Consider the following 20,959-nt stretch of genomic DNA (forward strand, 5'->3'; position numbering starts at 1 on the left):
TATATATATATATGAGTCTAATCAAATGAGAACTAGATAGTTTGTGGTAACTATGAAGTCCAATATGAGCCAATCATTTTGAATAGTTAATGTTATTTACTAAAATAAAACAAAGGGTAAATTGGTAAATATATATTATAAAAACACAAGAAAGATTTGGAGAAATTGAGGAGACATAAATAGTGGAGAAAGTTGGATTTCTTGATTATAAAACATATATGTATAACCCTTATTTATAGTTATGTCTTGATTCATCTCAACAGACTCGTAACATAACCCTTGTTATCTCATTGGAAACTTCATGAAATTGAGGAAAAACGAAAAGCATCAAGGCTCTTTTTTATTGGCATCCAAGTTAATATAACCTGCAAATTGTTGAAACCCGATTTGACTTAGGATTTGGTTTCTGTTTTTACCTTCCTGTTCATTGAAAGATTTGGGTCTTCAACATTATGAATTTCATCGGTCGATGGATTGCAAAAGGGAAAGGGGTGTCAAAGATCTCTCTCTCTCTCTCTCTATTTACTTGGGATCATGTGAGACAAATGGTTTTTTATGAGATCCGTAAGACCAATTCAACTCTTGGATTAGATCTACAATCTGAACATTCACAATCACAAAATTGTCACAAGACTTCTCAATAATCACAACAACATCATATGCAGAGGGGTGAAAAACAAAATGAATTACAAACTAGGGGTAGGGTGACCAAAAAAGCAAGTTTTTAAAGACCATGGATGAAGTTCGTTATAAACAACATACCACAAAGACTAAAATCATAGTTTACTCTTAATATTTTAAATCAACTTTATTTTTTAGAGCATCTCAAATGGTTTTTTGTAATTTTTCTAAAATAAATAATTAAAACATAAATTTTCTAAAAATAATAAATTCATTTCCATGAGATTATTTATTTTAGAGATTTTAATATAAATTATATTATTATTATTATAATATTTTCTAATTTATTATCTTAATACGTTTTTTGAAAAAACTTTTTATAAAAAATAATAACTCAATCTCATTGGTAAAATTGAATAAAATTACCATTTCTCAAAACCTTCATTTACATTCATATTTCTTCAATTACCTTTATTTGCCTATTTTTATCGTTATGGTCACAACTTTAACAAAATGCATCTGAAAATGATTAAATGTATATAAAAGTTCGTGTAAGGGTCCTTTTACCAAACATTCATTCGGTAAGTGCTTATCAGTAAAATTTAACACTATTATTTACTTCTCGGGTTGGATTTTAGTTCACCAAAACAACATCATATGCAACAATTTATCCGGTAAACGCTTATCATGGTAAGAGTCGTCGCCCTCACTTACCGGGTAAGACTTTTGGTCTTTGTCTCGCTCTTACCAAGTAAGATTCTTTGTTCTTATCATATTAATCCAGTGAGGTAGTGTGACTTGATAAGAGCTTACCCAAGTAAGCGTTTGATAAACGACCCCCTAAGTGACTAAAAATGAAAATAAAGGTAGTGGAAGGAAAATATAAAGTTAATGAACTTTTTAACGGTTTTTGTACTGCGTATGTTACGAGGACTACGGCTGAACTTTGACAATAACTAATTTTCAATTCCAAAAAAGGAAAAACTAAAAGTCAAGGGACTAAAATGAAAGTTAGGCATAAGTACATGGACCATTCGATAAATACACCATAATTTATCTGCTTTATACTCTATACCTTTTAGCAGTGAAGAAAAATCGGACACAAAGACGGTCCTCTGAGAGCAGAAGGGCGCCATTTTTGCCGACCAAGGTTTGATACACTCTTACTCTCGTATCATTTTCCTCTTTCTCTTCAGGTTTTATATTGAATGAATATAGTTTAGGGTTTCCAGTAAAAGTTTTACTTTGATTTCTGTTGAATCTGTCGAACTTAGAATCGCTAAAATGGATGGAAAATTGATACGGGATCGTTTTATCTGTCGAAATTTCTATAACAGTTAACACAATTTGTTTGAAAAGTAGTTGAATCTGTATCGATTTTTCGAAACAGATGGAATGATTTTCTTGTTGTTCTCGCAAATCATAACTGTGGTGAATGCATAGCTTGACATCTGAGTCGAGTTGCCATGAATATGTATATGATATCGGGTTATTTGAACCCGAGGCAGGTAAGATGAAGGGCATTTGAAGGCCAAGCTCCTAATTGAAAACTCATTTAAAGTCGTGCATTCAAAAGACCCTATTCTAAATAGTGTTATAAAAAGCTCGCTGTAGCAGCTGTCACTCAAGGCTTGTGTCTAATGTATGCATGATTTCTGTAACGCTGTATTTGATTTTTCTTATCTTTTTAATGTCTTACTTGTTAGTTTTAGTTATATACTCTAGTTTAAATTCTTTAGTATGCTCATTGAGTAATAGTAGAAAACATATATAGGATTGGGTTCACGTGAGACCAAAGGTTTTTCGTGAGACCTGTAAGACCAATTTATGTTTATTGATTAACTTCATAAGTTAATGATCTAACGGTCTAAATTGTACGGTGGCAATTTTGTGATTATTGATAAATCTCGTGACGTTTGTGAATGTTTAGATTTTCAGATTATAGATCTAATCCAAGGGTTGAGAATTGGTCTTACGGGTCTCACGAAAAACCATTGGTCTCATATGATCCCAAGTCTATATATATATATATATATATATAGAGAGAGAGAGAGAGAGAGAGAGAGAGATAGATAGATTGTTTCAAATACAACACATCGTATTTGTACAACCAATGCAACTCAATAAATTGAGATATTTATGGAAATGATGAGAGTTCATTTATTATGATTTAAATATTTATGGAAGATGAATATGGTTCATTAATTATGATCAATATTTTATATTATGAAACAATCAAAACTTATATGAAATCACATATTTTAATCAAATGAAATGGACGGCTGAGATTGAGTTGTATTGGTTGCACAAATGTCAAAGGTTGTATAATAACCAACCAATATATATATATATATATATATATATATATATAGGGGACTAATCAAATAAGAACCAATTAGTTTGTGGTAATCGTGAGATCCAATCTCAACCACAAATCAATAGATAAATTAGAAAATTTATAGTTTTGGTAATTTTGAATTAAAATTTTAATGCAAGTACATTTTAGGTATTTTAAAACTCTCCTCTCTTCTCTCCCCATCCTCCGGCCACCGTCCTCCGGTGATACCATAATGGTATCACAATGCATCATATATGTGCTTGGGTATCACACTGAGGTCGTTTATGTGGTCGATTGGAGATGTAACACAGTGATATCACAATGCATCTTATATATGCTTGGGTATCACATTGTGTCTTTTGTTTAACAAAGTCAATATTTTTAGGTATCACAGTGGTATCACTGGAGGACGGTGGTCGAAGGACGGAGGATGGTGGCTGGAGGACGGAGAGAGGAGAGAATATACCTAAAATGTCCTTGCATTAAAATTTTAATTCAAAATTACCAAAATTATAAATTTCCTAATTTATCTATTGATTTGTGGTTGAGATTGGATCTCACGGTTACCACAAACTAGTCAGTTCTTCCTTGAATGGGCCCATATATAATATGAGTCTAATCAAATGAGAACTAGATAGTTTGTGGTAACTATGAAGTCCAATATGAGCCAATCATTTTGAATAATTAATGTTATTTACTAAAATAAAACAAAGGGTAAATTGGTAAATATATATTATAAAAACACAAGAATCAAAACCTAAATCCTTTCATCTTCTTCCAAAAACTACAGCATCGCCTTCACGTCTCTATATCCCAATCTTCACTATTCTCAAGAAATCCAAACCATCTTCTCCGTAACCTATCTCATAATCTCAGCACCCTAGTGAATCCACGAAAACCCTCTTCTCAATTACCTTCAAAACAAACAAAAATCAAAGAAAGATCACAGATCGTAGACTATTTCAAACGTGCGAGGACATATGAAGAAATGATCAAAGCATTTGAATCCATGGATGCTTCTTTCGATCACCATGAACTTGACTTAGCTTCCTGTAAATCGGACTCAAACTCGATGAAGAAGGTGAGTATCCAGAAAAAGTTTTCGATTACGCCAATAAATCTTTAAAAATCTTGGATGAAATCAACAATGATTCGTCTTTACCACTTGCTATGAACTTACAATTGTTGGGTCCTGCTTGTTATAACTTAAATAGGTTTAATGAAAGTTTAGGGTATCTTAATAGAGCCAATAGGATATCAGGGAAACTAAAGGAAACTATATCTGATAATGATTTCAATATTTGATAACATGTAAGGTGCAAGAATCGGTGCCGTATTTGGAAGATGCAACTGAAAGATTAAAGGAAAATTTTGGTTCTAAGCATTTTGGAGTTGGATATGTGTATAAAAAATTTGCGTACAACATATCTTGTTGGGTAATTGCGGATATCCATTGATGTCCGTCCAAACTGTATAAAAACCTTGGTGAAAGATCATCATAACTCTTCCATGATGTCAAGTTCCTGTGTGTTTTCGAAAGAGAAGGTTGAATCGATCATCAGAAGAAGAATTAGGCCAAAAATTAGGATATATTATGGGAAAATCAAATTTCCATCAAAGAAAAATATATGCGTCAAAATACTGAAAAAAACGTTGTTTTTATAAATATATGCGTCAAAATGTATCTTTTATAATAAAAGGTCAGGTAATTTTATAATTTTAATAATCTTTTAAAATGTTCTCAAATCTTTCCTTTCCTTCATTTTTCTCCTATGTTTCAAAATGAAGGTTTTATGACGAAATTCATGTTTTTTTTCTTTTTTAAAGAAGTTTCAAAAACATGAGTTTCGTTATAATGGTTCACGAAATCATTTATGGTTTTTTTTTTTCTTTTTGGGTGAACTGACGGTTTTTTTTTAAGCTATTAACTAAAATAGTCATTTAAGATGTTGGTTTTATCTTTTAGGTGTCGTTTACCCAAATGCTTACTCAATAAGTGTTTACCATTAGAAATCGACATTATAATTTATTTTATCGGATAAGATTGTAGTTTATTAAAACGATATCCTATGCAACAATTTACCCGGTAAGCGCTTAACTGGGTAAGAGTCGTCACCCTCACTTACCGGGTAGAACTTTCCATCCTTATCGTTGTTCTTACCAGGTAAGATTCTTGGTCATTGCCATGTTAATCCGGTGAGGAAAATTGCTCGGTAAGCACTTGCCGGGTAAGCGTTTAGTAAACAGTCTCTTAGTCATTTCTCTCCTAAAATCATCAAAATATCACTAGCTCCGTAAATGACAAGTTCGTAATTTGTGGAGGGGTTAAAGTGTAAAAAAAGTTTTTATTTTACAGATTCCTGTTCATAAACTTCTCTTTTTATATTTTAACCCCTTCATAAATTATGGATATGTCACTCATAAATCTAATGACATTTTGATGATTTTAGATGAGAAATGACAGTGAAACCGTAATAAAAAATGGTTAATTTAATTTATATTTTTTTTTCTGTCTTCAAAAACAATATAGTTTTTCGATTTTTTTGTTTCTTTTGTTGTTTTTCACTCTTTTAGAAAAACATGTGGAGATGCTTCTGAAATCTCTCCAATGGTAATTCTCATCAGTACAGTTCTAATGGAAGAGTGGAGATAATCTCATTCACAAAATTCTCTCTAATGGAAGAAAACTGGGGCGAAGACTTTGAATCAACTGTCGATGATTCTGACATGCCTACAAGTACAACCACAAACTTGCATTTACTCTTCACTTATTTTCTCATCAATTTCAACTTAACCAACCACAATTCTCGATTTCACATAGCAGCAGGTGCAGGTCATGTTGGAGCTCAATTTAGGGTTCCGCTTTTCAGCGTTTCTGCTTCTGTTGACCTCAATCGATTTCTGTTCGTTAGTTCAATCTAGATGCAACAGAGGTTGCGATTTAGCACTTGGTTCCTACTACGTTGAATCAGGAAACAATCTATCTTCAGTTTCCCAATATACGATCAACGATATCGACACTATTGCTAGGTATAATCGTGATATTATCCATATTCGGGATAGTCTTCCGTCCTTTAACAGGCTAAACATTCCCTTCTCTTGCGACTGTATCGCCGGGGAGTTCTTAGGCCATGTCTTCAACTACGAGATCCAGTCTGGAGATACGTATGATGTGATTGCGGAACTGAGATATGCGAATTTGACGACTGCGGACTGGATTGGGAGGTTTAATACTTATGATCCAAACGTTATACCTGTTAATGCTCCTCTAAACGTGACGGTAAATTGTTCGTGTGGGGATGATTCAGTTTCAAGGGAGTATGGTTTGTTCGTGACGTACCCTCTTCGGCAAGGGGAGACTTTGAATTCTGTTTCGTCGGCGGCGAATCTTAGCTCCGACTTAGTTCGGAGGTATAATCCCGATGTCAATTTTGGTGCAGGAAGGGGTTTGGTATATATTCCGGGGCCAGGTTAGTATTACCTTTCCTGCATTAATGGAGTTCTTGTTTTTTACAGTCACTTGTTTTGATGACGCGTCCTTGTTTATTTCATATATAGTCATGCTTTGGCGGTATCGATATAAATATCTATAAAACCTTGTAAACTAGATTTATCAAATGTTTTAAAAATAATTTTTAATCTATAAAGTACAATACATTTATTTACAAAGTCTTAAAAGTCTTAATCTATATTTATACTAAATTATAAACTAGATTTAACAAAAAGTCTTAAAAACAATTTTTAATGCATAAAGTACTATACATTTATGTATAAAGTCTTAAAAACAACTCATAATGCATTAAGTACTATTAATTTATGCATCCAGTCTTAAAATTCTTAATCTACAATTAAAAAAACATATAATACAAGTTACCAATGTACATTATTATTTTTTCTTTTCATGTTTCCAAGATACTTTTGACACCTTTTACTCATGTCTTCACCCTCTCATACCTCTATATCTTTTCCCCATCCCCAAGGTGAGATTCAAACTGATATTCACCATGAGTTATTAAAAGTTCTCCATTCAATTGCTCTATAACTCTCGCTCTCAATCTCTTGATTCTTTGCTCTTGGTGTAAATCGAACACATTTATGGAGTCGTTTAAATATGTTGGATTTTAAATATATTGGATTTTAAACTGCCATGCAATTTTTTTCATCGATAGACTGTAATTGGAACCATTAACTCTTGTTTATTCAAATTGTATTAATATGTAAATGCCAAGTGTAACTTATATCATCGATAAATCTTCTCTAATAAAACCAGTGAAACTTCAAATCGTTAAAATTCATGGCTCCAGCCGCATTGCACATGTATACAACTAGTAAATAAATAAATAAGATTGTAAGGTTGAAGAAAACATTAAACCAAAGCATTCATTTCACATTTACAACAATTACAAAAGAACATAAGACGAAAAACCCTAGATTTGGAAAATGGTTAGCTACATCTAAGAACGAAAGAAAGAACTAGAGAGATCGTCAAAATGAATGAATTATGAAAACCGAACAAAAAAATAGCCTATATATATATATATATATATATTATTTAGGAAATTGCAAAAATGGTCCTCAAAGTTTGATAATAGTTGCTCTGCTACCCTCCAAGATCTTCAAAATGTGAGGCGCGGTCCTTCTACTTCAGATTACCAACTTCAAGACCTTGACAGCTTCAACCCCTCAAGAAAGCAATTCTGTGAAGGATACAACAGAAGTTAAGATTGTTAAAAACACATCATTTTTAACACCTTCCCTCAATCTTGGCGTTTGAATAAATCAATCATTCGTAACTTTGAACACAAGAAGTTATAACGATTAACAACAAGAGCCTTTGTGAAGATATCAACAGGTTGTTCAGAAGAAAGAATTTTTACAATTTTTAACAAACCTTTACTAACGTTTTCCTGAATTTGATGAATATAATTTCATCGTGTTTAGTAAGTTCGTGAAAAACAGGATTTTTGGCTATTTGAATACCAAATTTATTATCACAGTACAGGCATACAGGTAGTAAATCAGAAACATTTAGATCTGTGAGAATTTTTAGAACCCATAAGACCTCCAAGCAGCAAAAGGCATGACTCTATATTCAGATTCTGCAGAAGAACGAGAAACAGTACTTTGTTTCTTGCTCTTCCAAGAAATCATGGAATTTCCCAGAAATAAACAAAACCCAGTTATAGAACGTCTAGAAGAAAGACACTTACCCCAATCGGCATCAACAAAAGCAGTTAAACAAAATTTTTCTGACCTAGTGAAGCTAACACCTTTACCTGGAGATAATTTTAAGTACTTGAGAATTCTAAGAACAAGATTTAGATGAGATTGTCTAGGAGAATGCATAAACTGACTAAGACGATGTATAACAAAGGCAATATATGGTCTAGTAGCAAGCAGATAAACCAGTCTTCCAATTAACTTTGATAACCAATATGATTAGATAAAGGAGGATCTTTGTACTACTAATTCTTAGTTACAATCAAGTTCATATCCATGGGTGTATTACAAGGTTTACACCCTAAGTAGCCAAAGTCATTAAGCAACTCTAAACAATACTTTCTCTGAGACATGCAAATCCCATTTACACAATCTAAAATTTCAATTGCCATAAAGAATTTTAATCTTCCTAAATCTTTTATAAGAAACTTGCTTTTCAAAAAATCTTTTACTTTATCAATTTCAAACTGACTATTTCCAGTAATAACAATATCATCTACATAAACCAATAAGATAAGAAAAATATATTCAACTTTCTTTGTAAACAAGGAATAATCGCTAATACTTTGAATAAAGCCAGTTCAATTAACACGAAAAAGCTTAGCATACCACTGACGTGGAGATTGCTTTAAACCATATAAACACTTAACAAGTTAACACACATGTTTATCTTTAGAATTATAGTAACCCTCAGGTAATGTCATGTAAACTTCTTCAATTAAATCTCCATATAGGAAAGCATTATTAACATCTAATTGAAACAAATTCCACTTGTTCTGAACAACTAAGGATATAATGCAATGCACAATTACCATTTTAACAACAGGTGAGAAGGTTTCTTCGTAATCGAGACCTTCGATTTAACTACACCCTTTAGTCACTAGCCTAGCTTTGTACCTTTCTATTTTCCCAATGGACTTATATTTTATCTTATAAATCCATTTGCAACCTATATGTTTTCTACCCTCAGGCAAGTCTGTTATAATCCAAGTACCATTTCTATGTAAAGCTTCCATTTCATCATTCATAGCATTTATCCAGTTAACATCACTACAAGCTCCTTGAAAACTTTTAGGTTCAACAGACTTGTTTAGATTAGATACGAAACACAGAATTTCAGACGAAGATAAGAATAATTAACAAATTTTTTTAATTCGTATTTAACTTTTCCTTCAATAACAAAGTCATCAAATTTTTGTGGAAACATAGAAACTCTAATAGACTTTCTAGTAGGTTGGGTAGAAGAAGAAGGTATACTAAGAGTACCCTCAGAAATGAGACTTGAGGAATGAGTTTCATCATTTTGTTGAGTACTGGCAGCCACATCAGAGCTACTCAAGAGTTGCCATCTGGTAACTTTTTCAAGGTTATTTTCAACTTGAGTTGAAGAACCTTGGTTAATTGATTCATTTGAGCTGCCTAGAGGCTCCTCATTGGCAGCTCTAGTTGGGCTACCTAGCAAACTTATTAGGGGCAGAAACAGACTGATGAATATTTTCATCAGTGGAATGGTCTCCATTCTCATCACTGGGCGGCGAATCCACAAACTCATTAAATGAACTACTCATAAAATCAAAGAAGTTTAATCTGTTAACATCATCATGACTGGAATCACCAATCCTGTTCGTCCTCATCTTAAATGGAAAAATATTTTCATAAAACTTGACATCTCGAGAAACAACATATTTCTTAGATTCCAAACTAAAAAGTTTGTATCCTTTCTTTGAATAGCATACCCTAATAAAATACACTTTTCAGATTTGGGTGAAAATTTATCTATAATGTTACGTATGATAGAAAAGCACAGACACCCAAAATTTCTAAGATGAGTAAGGACAGGTTGGAATCCATAAACTAAACTCATAAGGACACTTACCATTTAACATAGAGAATGGAGTCCTATTTATTAAGTAGGTGGAAGTAAGAATGCACTCACTCCACATATTTAAAGGAACCCCTCCCTGAAACATAAGAGCCCTAGCAACATTTAGCAAGTGTCGATGTTTTCGTTCAACAACCCCATTCTGTTGGGGAGTATAAACACAAGAGGTCTGATGTATAGTTCCTTTAGTTTAAAAAACTCACTCAGTCTTTGACTCGTAAATTTAGAACCATTATCACTTCTAAAATTTTTAACACACTTTCCAAATTGGGTACTGAGCAAATTATAAAAGGTGATGATATTTTCTCCGACCTCATGTTTACCTTTTAATAAAAAGCCCAAACAGCACGGGTAAAATCATCAACAATTGTGAGAAAATATTTATAACCTTCCCTACTTTGAACACGATAAGGTCCCCAAACATCCAAGTGAACAAGTTCACCTAGATCTTTGAATTTATGAATACTTGAATCAAACTTCTCCGAAGTTTGTTTTGCCTTATGACAAATTTCACAAGACCCACAGTCCTCATTATCAATTTTAAGACAATCCTTCAACACTTTTAAAACTTGGTCAGCAGGATGACTAAGACGACTGTGCCATAATTGGGCAGAAGCTAAGCAAGATATATTAGAATCATGAGAAGTATGCAAAGCACAGGAAGACTCACTGTTAAAATTTTGATCAAAATAATACAGACCCCCTTCTTGACTACCAGTTCCCACTACATTCCTTCGTAGTGAATCCTGGACATAACATTTTGACTCATCAAATCCTACAAACACTTTGTTATCCTTAGCAAGTTTGTGAACAGATAACATGACATTGAAATATGGAACAACCAACACATCAAAACAAAGTTACATTATTTGATAACTTGAAATCCCCAATTTTATTTATTTTAGCTTTTGTTCCATTTGGATGACTTACTCTAAGATCAAGCTCAGAAACATCAACTACGTTATTAAGAAAAACAGTATTACGAGTCATGTGTTGATTTGTACTAAAGTCAATAATCCATCCAGATCTAAGAGATTCAAAGATACCTACCATATTAGCAGTAGCACCTTCAGATGAATGTTTTTGCTCAGTTAATCCAAGGATGTTAGCAATAGCAATCTGGTCTTCAAAAAAGGGAAAAAAAAGGAATGGGACTCAACAATTTTAGTAGGATTTGACTTAGAAACACATACATCTGAAGGTATTTGGGAATCCTATGAGTTTAAAACACCTTTCAATAGTATGTCTAGTAGCTCCACAGTGCTTACAATTCAGGGTAGAATTTCTACTAAACGACGTTTGTTATCAATGGTCTTGCTAAAGAAGGCAATATTTTGAGGTTTAGATCGAGACCGAGAAAAATTCCCCCTATGTGAGACCCTTCTCTTGAGACAAGAGAAAAGACAGTTTTCACAGAGGGAAGGGGATCCCTAGTGAGAATGTTGCTTCTAATGGGTTGATATATATCATCAAAACCCATTAGAAACTGCATGAGCTTGATCAGTTGAGTATGTTCAAAAAAATCTTGAGATGCATTACAGGTGCATGAGGGAAGTTTAACAAGACCTTGTTTCCATAATGAATTGAGTTTATGATAATACCCAGAGACTAATGTTCCATTTTGACTTAAATACTTAATTTTCTGATGAAGATTAAATATGACAGACCCATCAACTTTATCATGGGTTTCTTTTAACTCATACCAAACCTTAGAGGGCTCCTTGAAAAACACCTGTCCTAGAAAAAGATCCTCAGTCATGGAACTCAGAATCCAGGAAAGGACAACTGAGTTACATCGAACCCATGGTCTCTCTAAGACATGATCATTTATTAGTCGAGGACAAGATCCTTTAATAAAACCAATTTTATTTTTTTAGTTTCTAAAGCCAATGTCATGGCACAAGCCCAAACTTTGTAATTATCGGTACCACTCAGTTTGACAGTCAGTAAAGGAGTTCTACTACTATCATTGGGATGCAGGTACAATGGATCTCCAAAGTCCATACTGGTAATTTGGATTCCATTGACCTACCAGTATCAATCACAGAACCAGACATAACCACACACAGGAGACTGAATAGATAAAAGCAGGATTTCTAAAACACTTAAAATGTTAGGTCAAGCTAGTTATTCAGCTCCAAACACAAACAAGGAAAAGAAACAACCACAACAGCCTTACCACAAGAATATAAGCACGAAAAGAAAAGAACAATCTTACCACAGGAAGCAAGCACAAGACTAAGAACAGATAAAAATAAGGCAGAGAGCAACTTACCTGAAAAACAGGTCACAACCAAACAACTTTAACCTAGGTGAGAGCCTCTGTGACCACTTAATCATTCTGCACCAAACCATTCAGCAACTGCCAAACAGCCCCTAACAACTTGTAAGAACATTGTTTTAGTGTGGAGTTGGCATTCTCATGAAAGTGGCTGTGTTCTAATGATTTGTGTTTTGGCAGATGCAAATGGAAATTATCCACCCTTGAGAACCAGGTATAATCTTTTCCTTGAAATCTGGCTTGTTTTTTGTTAACATGTATAACTGTAATTAACAAGTCTTCTTCCATTCTTGTTATCTTTTGCAGTTCAGGTGATCCACCCATCCCTTTGCATTATTGCTGAATTCCCTTATTCCATATTTTCTTGAATCCAAGTGCAATCTTTTAAGCTACAATTTCATTTGACTGACCAGGATTATCAGGTGGAGCCATAGGTGGAATAACTGTAGCAGTAGTAGCTGGGATGCTGTTACTTGCAGGATGCTTATATTATGGATTATTAAAGAAAGCACAGATTCAACTTATGCAGGATGTTCAAAGTATTTCTCACTCCTCTTCTACTGCTTATCTGTTTTGAATATTGTAACAGCCCTAATTTTCAGCCAGGTATATAGATATATACATATCTTTATCATAATTTCTTATAAAGTTAAGTTATTTCTATAGACCCTTAATATAAGAACTAAAACAAGGTAAACAACATCTTTTAGTGGAAAAAATATTAATTATAGAGATAAGTAAGCAAGCAAGCACGCAAGTAGCTTACAAAGCTACTTATAAACAAACAACATGAGCCACAAAAATCTTATGACAAAGCAAGCCTAGAGAATGAGTTGTGAGAGGAAAAGAGTTTGTGGCAACCCTAAAAGCATTACAAGGCAAGGCTAGGAAAGAAGATAAGAATGAACCTTAAAGCATGCCATACACCCTATAAATAGAAGCTTAAAGGGCTCATTCTTTTTCATCCCAAGATTTGGAACACAACCTAAAAGCATAATAAGTAAAGACTAAGAAGTGAGTTAGAAATCCCAAAGCAAGATATAAATAAGGTGAGTACGTTATGAGATTTACTGGGATACATACATTATATATATATATATAAATGTTTTATGCATTAAAAGAGTATTGTCATATCTTCTTGTAAAAGTTATGTTATGATTATGTGGCAAAGTACACCTTTTATGTCATGATGCACACGTGGTATATGAAAGCTTTTATACATGTTAAGTATAACCATTTAAACATCCAACGTACAGGATATAGAAAGAAGGTACGTCTTGCAAATGGACCTTATTGGGCAGCCCTTATGTGGACCCGAGGTTAAAGAACCTGTGAGAAGTTGGTTTACTTAACATGTAACCATGAGATCTCAAATAAATGTTTTTATACATGAAAGTTTATAAGAATTATTTTAACTATTTGGAAAGAATGTTTTATCATGAAACCAATACTACTCACTAAGCTTAAAGCTTATGTATTCATGTATGTATCTCAGGAATCAAGGAGTAGGAACAAGATGAAGTGTTGCTATTCTAAGATGTTAGAATATTATAAGTTGTAAATTTCCGCATTTCCGTTGCTGTAATAACTCTACTATAATGAAATAAAAGTTTAAGATATGAAATTTCTTTCATTCACTTGTACTAAGGGCAAAGGACGATACCCCCAGGATGTCACACATATAACCATGGTTTACGATGTGCTTAACTGGTAACGTCCAAACCTTAAAAAAGTCGCCTAAAAACAACCAAACTTTCAGAAGAATGTTTCATTCCAATTTTAACTCGGACATAGGGCAACCAGTTATATTGCATAAATTTCCATTTCAAAATAAAATTTGATTTATAGGTGGATCGTGAATGAAGTTAATTGCATACAAGAGAATAATTAATGTAGTGAATTTCCTGAAAGTACTTATTGATAATGAGTTTCTAAGGGGCTGTTTGACATTTGCTGAATGGTTTGGTGCAGAGTGATTAAGTGGTCCGAATATAATTGTTTGGTAATTGTTTACAATGAAATTAGAGCGTTTCATGGTTGGTGAAGGGAGGTCCAATATACAAAATCATTCAGGGGGTTTTTGAACCATTAAGAGACATAATTTCTTTTTTACCAAACAAGATTCACCTCTTAACAATTCAGAGGCTGCCTCTTAATGGAACTATTAAGAAGTAAACAAACAACCCCTAAGTACTTATTAGTAGTGAGCTTCTTGATACAGATGTTATATATTTTTGCATTCATTCATCATTTTTTTTACAAAAATTATAAATTCTTCTCATTCAACAGAAATTTTATCTCAAGTTCTGAATTTGCTGTTGAAAATCTGTATAGATACAGTTGTTTATATTTTAAAAAAAGTAACCTGAATGACTAAAATAGGAAGTGGAATCAAATATATGGACATAAAGTGAAGGGAGCTGGATTTATTACACGCTTAAAGCGCTTACCAAACGCTTACTCGGGTAAGTGAACACTAAGTTACATTACCTTATCGGATGAATATGGTAAAGACTAAGAATCTTATCCAGTAAGAGCGAGATAAGGACCAAGAGTCTTACCCAGTAAGTGAGGGCAACTACCCTTACCACGGTAAGCATTTACCATGTAAATTGTTGCATGCGATACTGTTTTGGTGGACTAAAATCTTATCCGGTAAGTAAATAATAGTGTTAGACTCTACAGGTAAACGCTCATCTGGTAAGTGTTTAGTAAACAGTCCTAATATCCAAGTATCCAACTATGCTTTCTAAACAAAAAATTGTAACAGGGTCCAAATCAGCCATGAATAGGTTTCCTGGTCAACATTGGTCTAAACAATTTGAATGCATGCTTCCCATATTTTGTCCATGTTATTGGTAACTATAGATTTGTTTCTTTTTATAACTTATTCCCCAATGGTTCTTCAGTTGGAGGTTCAGACTCTAGAGGTCTTCCTGCTGGTGTCTCTCCTCTCTTTACAGGTGTGACAGTTGACAAATCTATGGAGTTCTCATATGAAGAGCTTTCAAAAGCTACAAATGACTTCAGCCTTGCTAATAAGATCGGTCAAGGTGGTTTTGGGGCTGTTTTCTATGCGGAGCTCAGGGGCGAGGTTTGGAACTAGGGTGGTTTTAGATCTTTGCTGCCGCTATAATTATGTGATTTCTGCTGTATATTTTGGTTTGCCATCTGTCTGGGAAAGCTGATATGTGTCTGTGACAAGACAAGACTGACCACCAGCTGTATCCGGTAACCCAATCTTTCTAGAGGTCAAGGGTTGCAAGTTGCAACCTCACCAAAAGGTGAGGCGGTGTGTGTGAGTTACATTTTCCGTATATTTAATATTATTACTTTTAAAAAAATAGGTGGAACAAAAATACGGAGACAAGAAAAGATTGGTAAATTACTAAACCACCCATATCAGTTTGAAACCCTAAAACTTTTCACAGTTCTTTCACCCGTCTATTTCTTTCTCGCCTGTCCGGTCTCGTCCAATCCTCTTCAATCCTGCCTGCATATTGAAAGCACCCTTATTGAGCTCAATTTAGTGTACAAATTTAATTGTACACAACTTTTGATGCTGTGGATACCCTCCCTGTATTAAGTGGCACCTTCTTATGAATATGAGTCCAGCTTTATTCTTGTTATCATGCATCATCTAATGGTTGTATTCTTTTAACCCATAAAAACTGCATCTATTACCCAGTATTATAATGTGATTTTATGTCTGTCTGGCATTTTGTTTTTTCAGTTTTCTAAATCTCATAGCAAACTTCTGCAGAAAGCTGCTATCAAGAAGATGGATATGCAAGCATCAAGAGAATTTCTAGCAGAGATGAAAGTTCTAACGCATGTTCATCACCTGAATCTGGTATGAGGTGTTCTAATTTGAACTTTCACTTTCTTGGTTACGAATATAACAACATGCTGTTCAAGTTGCACCCCTTGTGCAACCTGCAACCCGATATGAAGTAAAAATTTCCACCTTCACTACTCACTATATGAATATGGCTTTGAAAACACATTGGTATTTGTTATGCATATCCTTTAAAAGCAGGACTAGAAACATAGCATCCTAACCTTGAGGCCGGCTCAACCGGCAAATAAGGGTCAAGCTTTGGGGTCCTCCCATAGGTCGCCGATTTGAGTCTCCGGGTCACTGGGATTCTCTTGGCTGTTATCTTCAGGCCAACTAGGATTAGTCGAGGGGCGTCTGGACACCCGTGGTTACCAAATAAACATAACATCCTTACATTGAGGGCTAGCTCAACCTGCAAATAAAAGCCTAAGCCTTTGGGCTCCTCCCCATAGGTCGCTGATTCGAGTCTCCTCAGAGCCACTACGGATTTTGGTGACAGGGCCCAAATAAGATTAGTCAGGGTGTGCGCAAACTGGTCCTGACGCCCATAGTGTACCAAAAAAATCATAGCATCCATTTGTGGTGTTTTATTGTTAGAACCCTTGAGAGATGTCAATTTCGTAGCATTTATATCAATACTTGTAAGATTCTGAGTTGATATATCACCTTCACCTTCAAAATGAAATTATAATGCCATACATTTTGACCCTATCTGATGCAGGTGCGTTTGATAGGATACTGTGTTGAGGGTTCCCTTTTCTTGGTCTACGGGTACATTGAAAATGGAAACTTGAGTCAACATTTACATGGATCAGGTCAATTAAATTTGAATACAAGGACAAATTTCTGATATCAAACACGAGAACTTATGTTCTTTTGTTGTTTGTTTCCAGGAATGGACCCATTACCATGGTCTGCTCGATTGCAGATTGCCCTTGATTCAGCAAGGGGTCTTGAGTATATCCATGAACACACTGTCCCTGTCTATATACATCGTGATATTAAATCAGCAAATATACTGATAGACGAGAACTTCCGTGGAAAGGTTTGCAAACGTTTATATTGTGCTACTTCTTTGATTTTGTTAATTTATTGGACCGTTATAATCCTATTACATTTGTAAACCAAAGTGAAAGATGGTTCTGATTTGTCGCCAACATGTTCACTATAGGTTGCGGATTTCGGTTTAACAAAGCTGATTGAACTTGGAAGTTCATCTTTGCGCACACGTCTTGTGGGTACATTCGGATATATGCCACCGGAGTAAAACTTCTTCTAATATAATCACTTGGCAGATGGTTAATCATGTGTTTTTACCTGTTACGAATCCCACATCAGCTAGACTTCGACCATTTCTCCTCCATATATACTGGAACCTTTCTACTCTCTTGAAGGGCTTTTTTGGAGACTAATCTAATGAGGTTCCACATATTCTCACATGCTATCAGAGTCAAGGCCTACCACTTTAAGCACAAGACCCTCATCTTTACTAGTCTAGCCCTCTTTTGACTCACTGGGACAACTTGTGCCCGTCTAGCCTCTATTGGAGGGGTGTGGTAGAGTCCCACAGCGGCTAGACTTGGATCATTTCTCCTCCGTATATCTTTGAACCTCCCTTTTATCGTCAAGAGCTCCTTTCAAGAATAATCTAATGGGTTTTTTTTTTATATATTCTCGCCTTCCCATATATGTTGGAACGTCCCTTCCATCGTCAAGGACTCCATTGGAGAGTAATCTAATGGGGTTTCATATATTCTCTCCTAAAGGGCTCTTTTGGTATCAAAGGTTTTATATATTCTCACATGGTATCAGAGCCAAGGCCTACCACTTTAAGCACAAAACCCTCAATCTTTACTAGTCTAGCCCCCTTTTGACTGACTGGGACAATTTGTGCCCGTCTAGCCTCTGTTGGAGGGGGTGTGGTAGAGTCCCTCAGCGGCTAGACTTGGATCATTTCTCCTCCATATATATTTGAACCTCCCTTTTATCCTCAAGAGCTCCTTTCAAGAGTAATCTAATGGTTTTTTTTATATTCTCGCCTTCCTATATATGTTGGAACGCCCCTTCCATCCTCAAGGACTCCATTGGAGACTAATCTAATGGGGTTTCATATATTCTCGGCCATATGCCAATAGTTGTATGTGGGTTCATAAAATCCTACGTCAAAGTTGTAGATGGTGCCTTTTGAGTGCACCCGTTTTTGCTTGAAGATTTTTTATGGACCTGTAGATCAAACTAGACGATGCTTAGGTTTGTTTGGGAGATTTTGGTCGCTGATCAAGTTTTCTAATACTCTGTGCAGGTATGCGCGAAATGGGACTGTTTCTCCAAAGGTAGATGTCTATGCATTTGGGGTTGTACTTTATGAACTTATTTCGGCCAAGGAAGCCGTAATCAGAGCAAATGGCTCCGATGCTGAAGCTAAGGGCCTAGTTGCATTGGTGAGTTTAATTACTCACATTTTTAGCTAATTGTGTATATGCTTTGCATAAGATGCGATTGGCTAGCTTATTAGAGTATCGTCAACAGTTTCTCTATAATTTAAAATGGACAGAAAAATAAAAATCTTCAAAAAAACTATATATCCAACTTCAACGGTTTCTTCATTTTGGAGATTCCAACGTTAATTTTATTATTAAAATATTTAATGTATTTAATACTCTGATAAACATCCAACATTAAAAAATATCTCTAGAAATCCCCATTTTCTCCATTTTGGATTATCTATTGGAGATGCTCTTAGCTATCAACTAATGGATTCGACCTTCGATGGTTTACAGTTTGATGAAGTTCTTAGTCAGCCAGATCCAGAAGCCGACATGGTCAAACTGATTGATCCTAGGCTTGGGGATAGCTACCCTCTTGATTCAGTTCGTAAGGTAAGTCTTTTGTGCTTAAAAACATCATTTAGGTGCATCGTAAACTTTTCTTTGTCAAGATAACCAATGGCAGATGCTCATTTTGTCCATTGAAAAATGGATGGACCATCAGTTGATAACCCATTCCATTAGTTGATAACCCGTAAGCAAGTGCATAGTCCCCGGTAGGGGCGCTGCCCCTAGGACTTGCAAGGGGCGTGTCACCCTTGGCCCCCGCCAGATGGCGTCATCTTGGGATCATGGGTTCTAGCTAGCTTATATGAGTGTGTACTTTGTACCTCCTAACTCGTGTTATAGCTTAACCTATCAACTCTGTTATTCTCATGTGAATCCAATCACACAAAATAGGCTAATGGTTCACTAAAATCACTAACCAAATATCCCTAACATTTTCCATTTTTTTGAATGTCCAAAAAGTTATAACATTGCGTTTTTGGCAAATTTCTAATCTAGAATGACCTGTATGTCGACTGTCATTATAACTCTTTTAAATCTACCAGATGGCTTCCGGCGACTTTTCACGCAACTTAAGTTGCGTGGCAAGTCCTTGGACGCGGATTTTGGCGCGACTAAACTTGCGTATAAACCTTCCCGGGTCGCGCACAAACCCGCATAGGTATTTAACTCTTGTGTAAACCCATATGGTTCTACATGCCAAGCTCGTGTGGTTTTACTTGGTAAACCCGTGCTATTCTACCAAACCACATCATTTGGATTCATAAAATCCAGGGTGTTATAGAGCCCCCATCAAATTACTCTCCAAAAGAGCCCAGAAGAGAGAAGGGGGTTCCAACATATTCAAGGAGGAGAAATGGTCCAAATCTAATTTATGTGTGAATCCAACACTACCTATTACAAAAGCAGCACACAAATAACATTTGACGGGTATGTATAATGAAATTTATGAATACTCGGTTGTTGCAGATGGCTCAACTTGCCAAAGCGTGCACACGCGATAATCCACGACTACGACCAAGCATGAGGTCCATTGTGGTTGCACTAATGACCCTCTCATCCACCACTGAAAACTGGGATGCCGGCTCCTTTTCTGGAAACCAGACTCTTGTCAGCCTCATGCCCCACAGATAGTCACCACAAATTGCCATCACTAATTCACTATGTCTAAACTACATTATAAAGCATTTACCCAACACTCTTTAACATTTTTTGCAATATGTACTACTAATTTATGCCTGAAATGATGGGATCTTTTATTTACATTTTATTATGCATGATGTACAAGTAAGGAATGCATAGAACTTTATATTTGCAGGGTTTTTTTTTTGAAGTATATAATATTATATAACACAAATGCAACAAATAAACTCAAACACCCTCCTCACATTTGGTGAGGTTTGAACTCCTGACCTCACCTCCTAGGAGGCCAAGGCTACAATACTGCTAGGCCAAACGCCCTTTGGTTATATTTGCAGATTTGACTTCACTTCATACTCAGCAGCTTTTACTTTCATGACTTAGTGTTGGGCACTTATGATCGCATTACCTAGCCTATTTGAGACACGAAAGAGAGGTTTCTCTTTGATTTCTATGCATGTAGTATTTCAGTATTAAGTTGCTCTCTCTTCTATTCGTTAACTCAGATATCTGCTTTTCATTGACTAGGTGATATACAAGTGCTCCTTGGTTTTGACCTTCTGAATCTCGTATCAACTTATTAACATGACAACTTGAAACCACAAGGGTGGTGCCTGATTGGTTTGAGCTTGGCTCCAAAGGTTAAAAGTACCAGGAGGTCCTAGGTTCAAAACCAAGGAGGAATAAAAATCCCCTTGCGGCCACGGAGGTTCAAATGCGGTGACTCCGGGCTATCTGCAAAGCAAGTGGTCGCCCTGGGATTAGTCGGCTCGCATAGCGGGTTGGATATCCAGGTTAATAA

General features: G+C 35.2%; 1 protein-coding gene and 1 long non-coding RNA gene across 2 annotated transcripts; both read left to right on the forward strand.

Annotated features, from left to right (window-relative positions):
- The first annotated feature begins 1,707 nt into the window (after positions 1-1,707).
- LOC112501089 lies at positions 1,708-2,345 on the forward strand. The gene is made up of 2 exons (XR_003067412.1): positions 1,708-1,771; positions 2,012-2,345. It is a non-coding gene; the product is annotated as an uncharacterized LOC112501089 (long non-coding RNA).
- A 3,348-nt stretch (positions 2,346-5,693) lies between these two features.
- Positions 5,694-20,249, forward strand: LOC112500342 (lysM domain receptor-like kinase 3). The gene is made up of 11 exons (XM_025103816.1): positions 5,694-6,429; positions 12,523-12,558; positions 12,753-12,912; positions 15,211-15,436; positions 16,106-16,195; positions 16,905-16,998; positions 17,077-17,228; positions 17,355-17,446; positions 18,486-18,624; positions 18,964-19,062; positions 19,987-20,249. Exons 1-11 carry the CDS (start codon positions 5,796-5,798, stop codon positions 20,149-20,151), a joined length of 1,887 nt encoding a protein of 628 aa, XP_024959584.1. The 5' UTR covers positions 5,694-5,795; the 3' UTR covers positions 20,152-20,249.
- The last annotated feature ends 710 nt before the right edge of the window (positions 20,250-20,959 follow it).

This window comes from Cynara cardunculus (assembly GCF_001531365.2).
Source record: "Cynara cardunculus var. scolymus isolate 2C chromosome LG 17, CcrdV1, whole genome shotgun sequence".
NCBI lineage: Eukaryota > Viridiplantae > Streptophyta > Magnoliopsida > Asterales > Asteraceae > Cynara > Cynara cardunculus.

What these genes read in the sequence shown, in the direction of transcription:
- LOC112500342 (XM_025103816.1), top strand. Translation starts at nt 5,796, where the DNA reads ATGTTGGAGCTCAATTTAGGGTTCCGCTTTTCAGCGTTTCTGCTTCTG. An exon ending in ATGCGGAGCTCAGGGGCGAG is followed by an intron (nt 15,437 to 16,105) that starts GTTTGGAACTAG and finishes AAACTTCTGCAG; the next exon opens with AAAGCTGCTATCAAGAAGAT. An exon ending in TTCGGATATATGCCACCGGA is followed by an intron (nt 17,447 to 18,485) that starts GTAAAACTTCTT and finishes TACTCTGTGCAG; the next exon opens with GTATGCGCGAAATGGGACTG.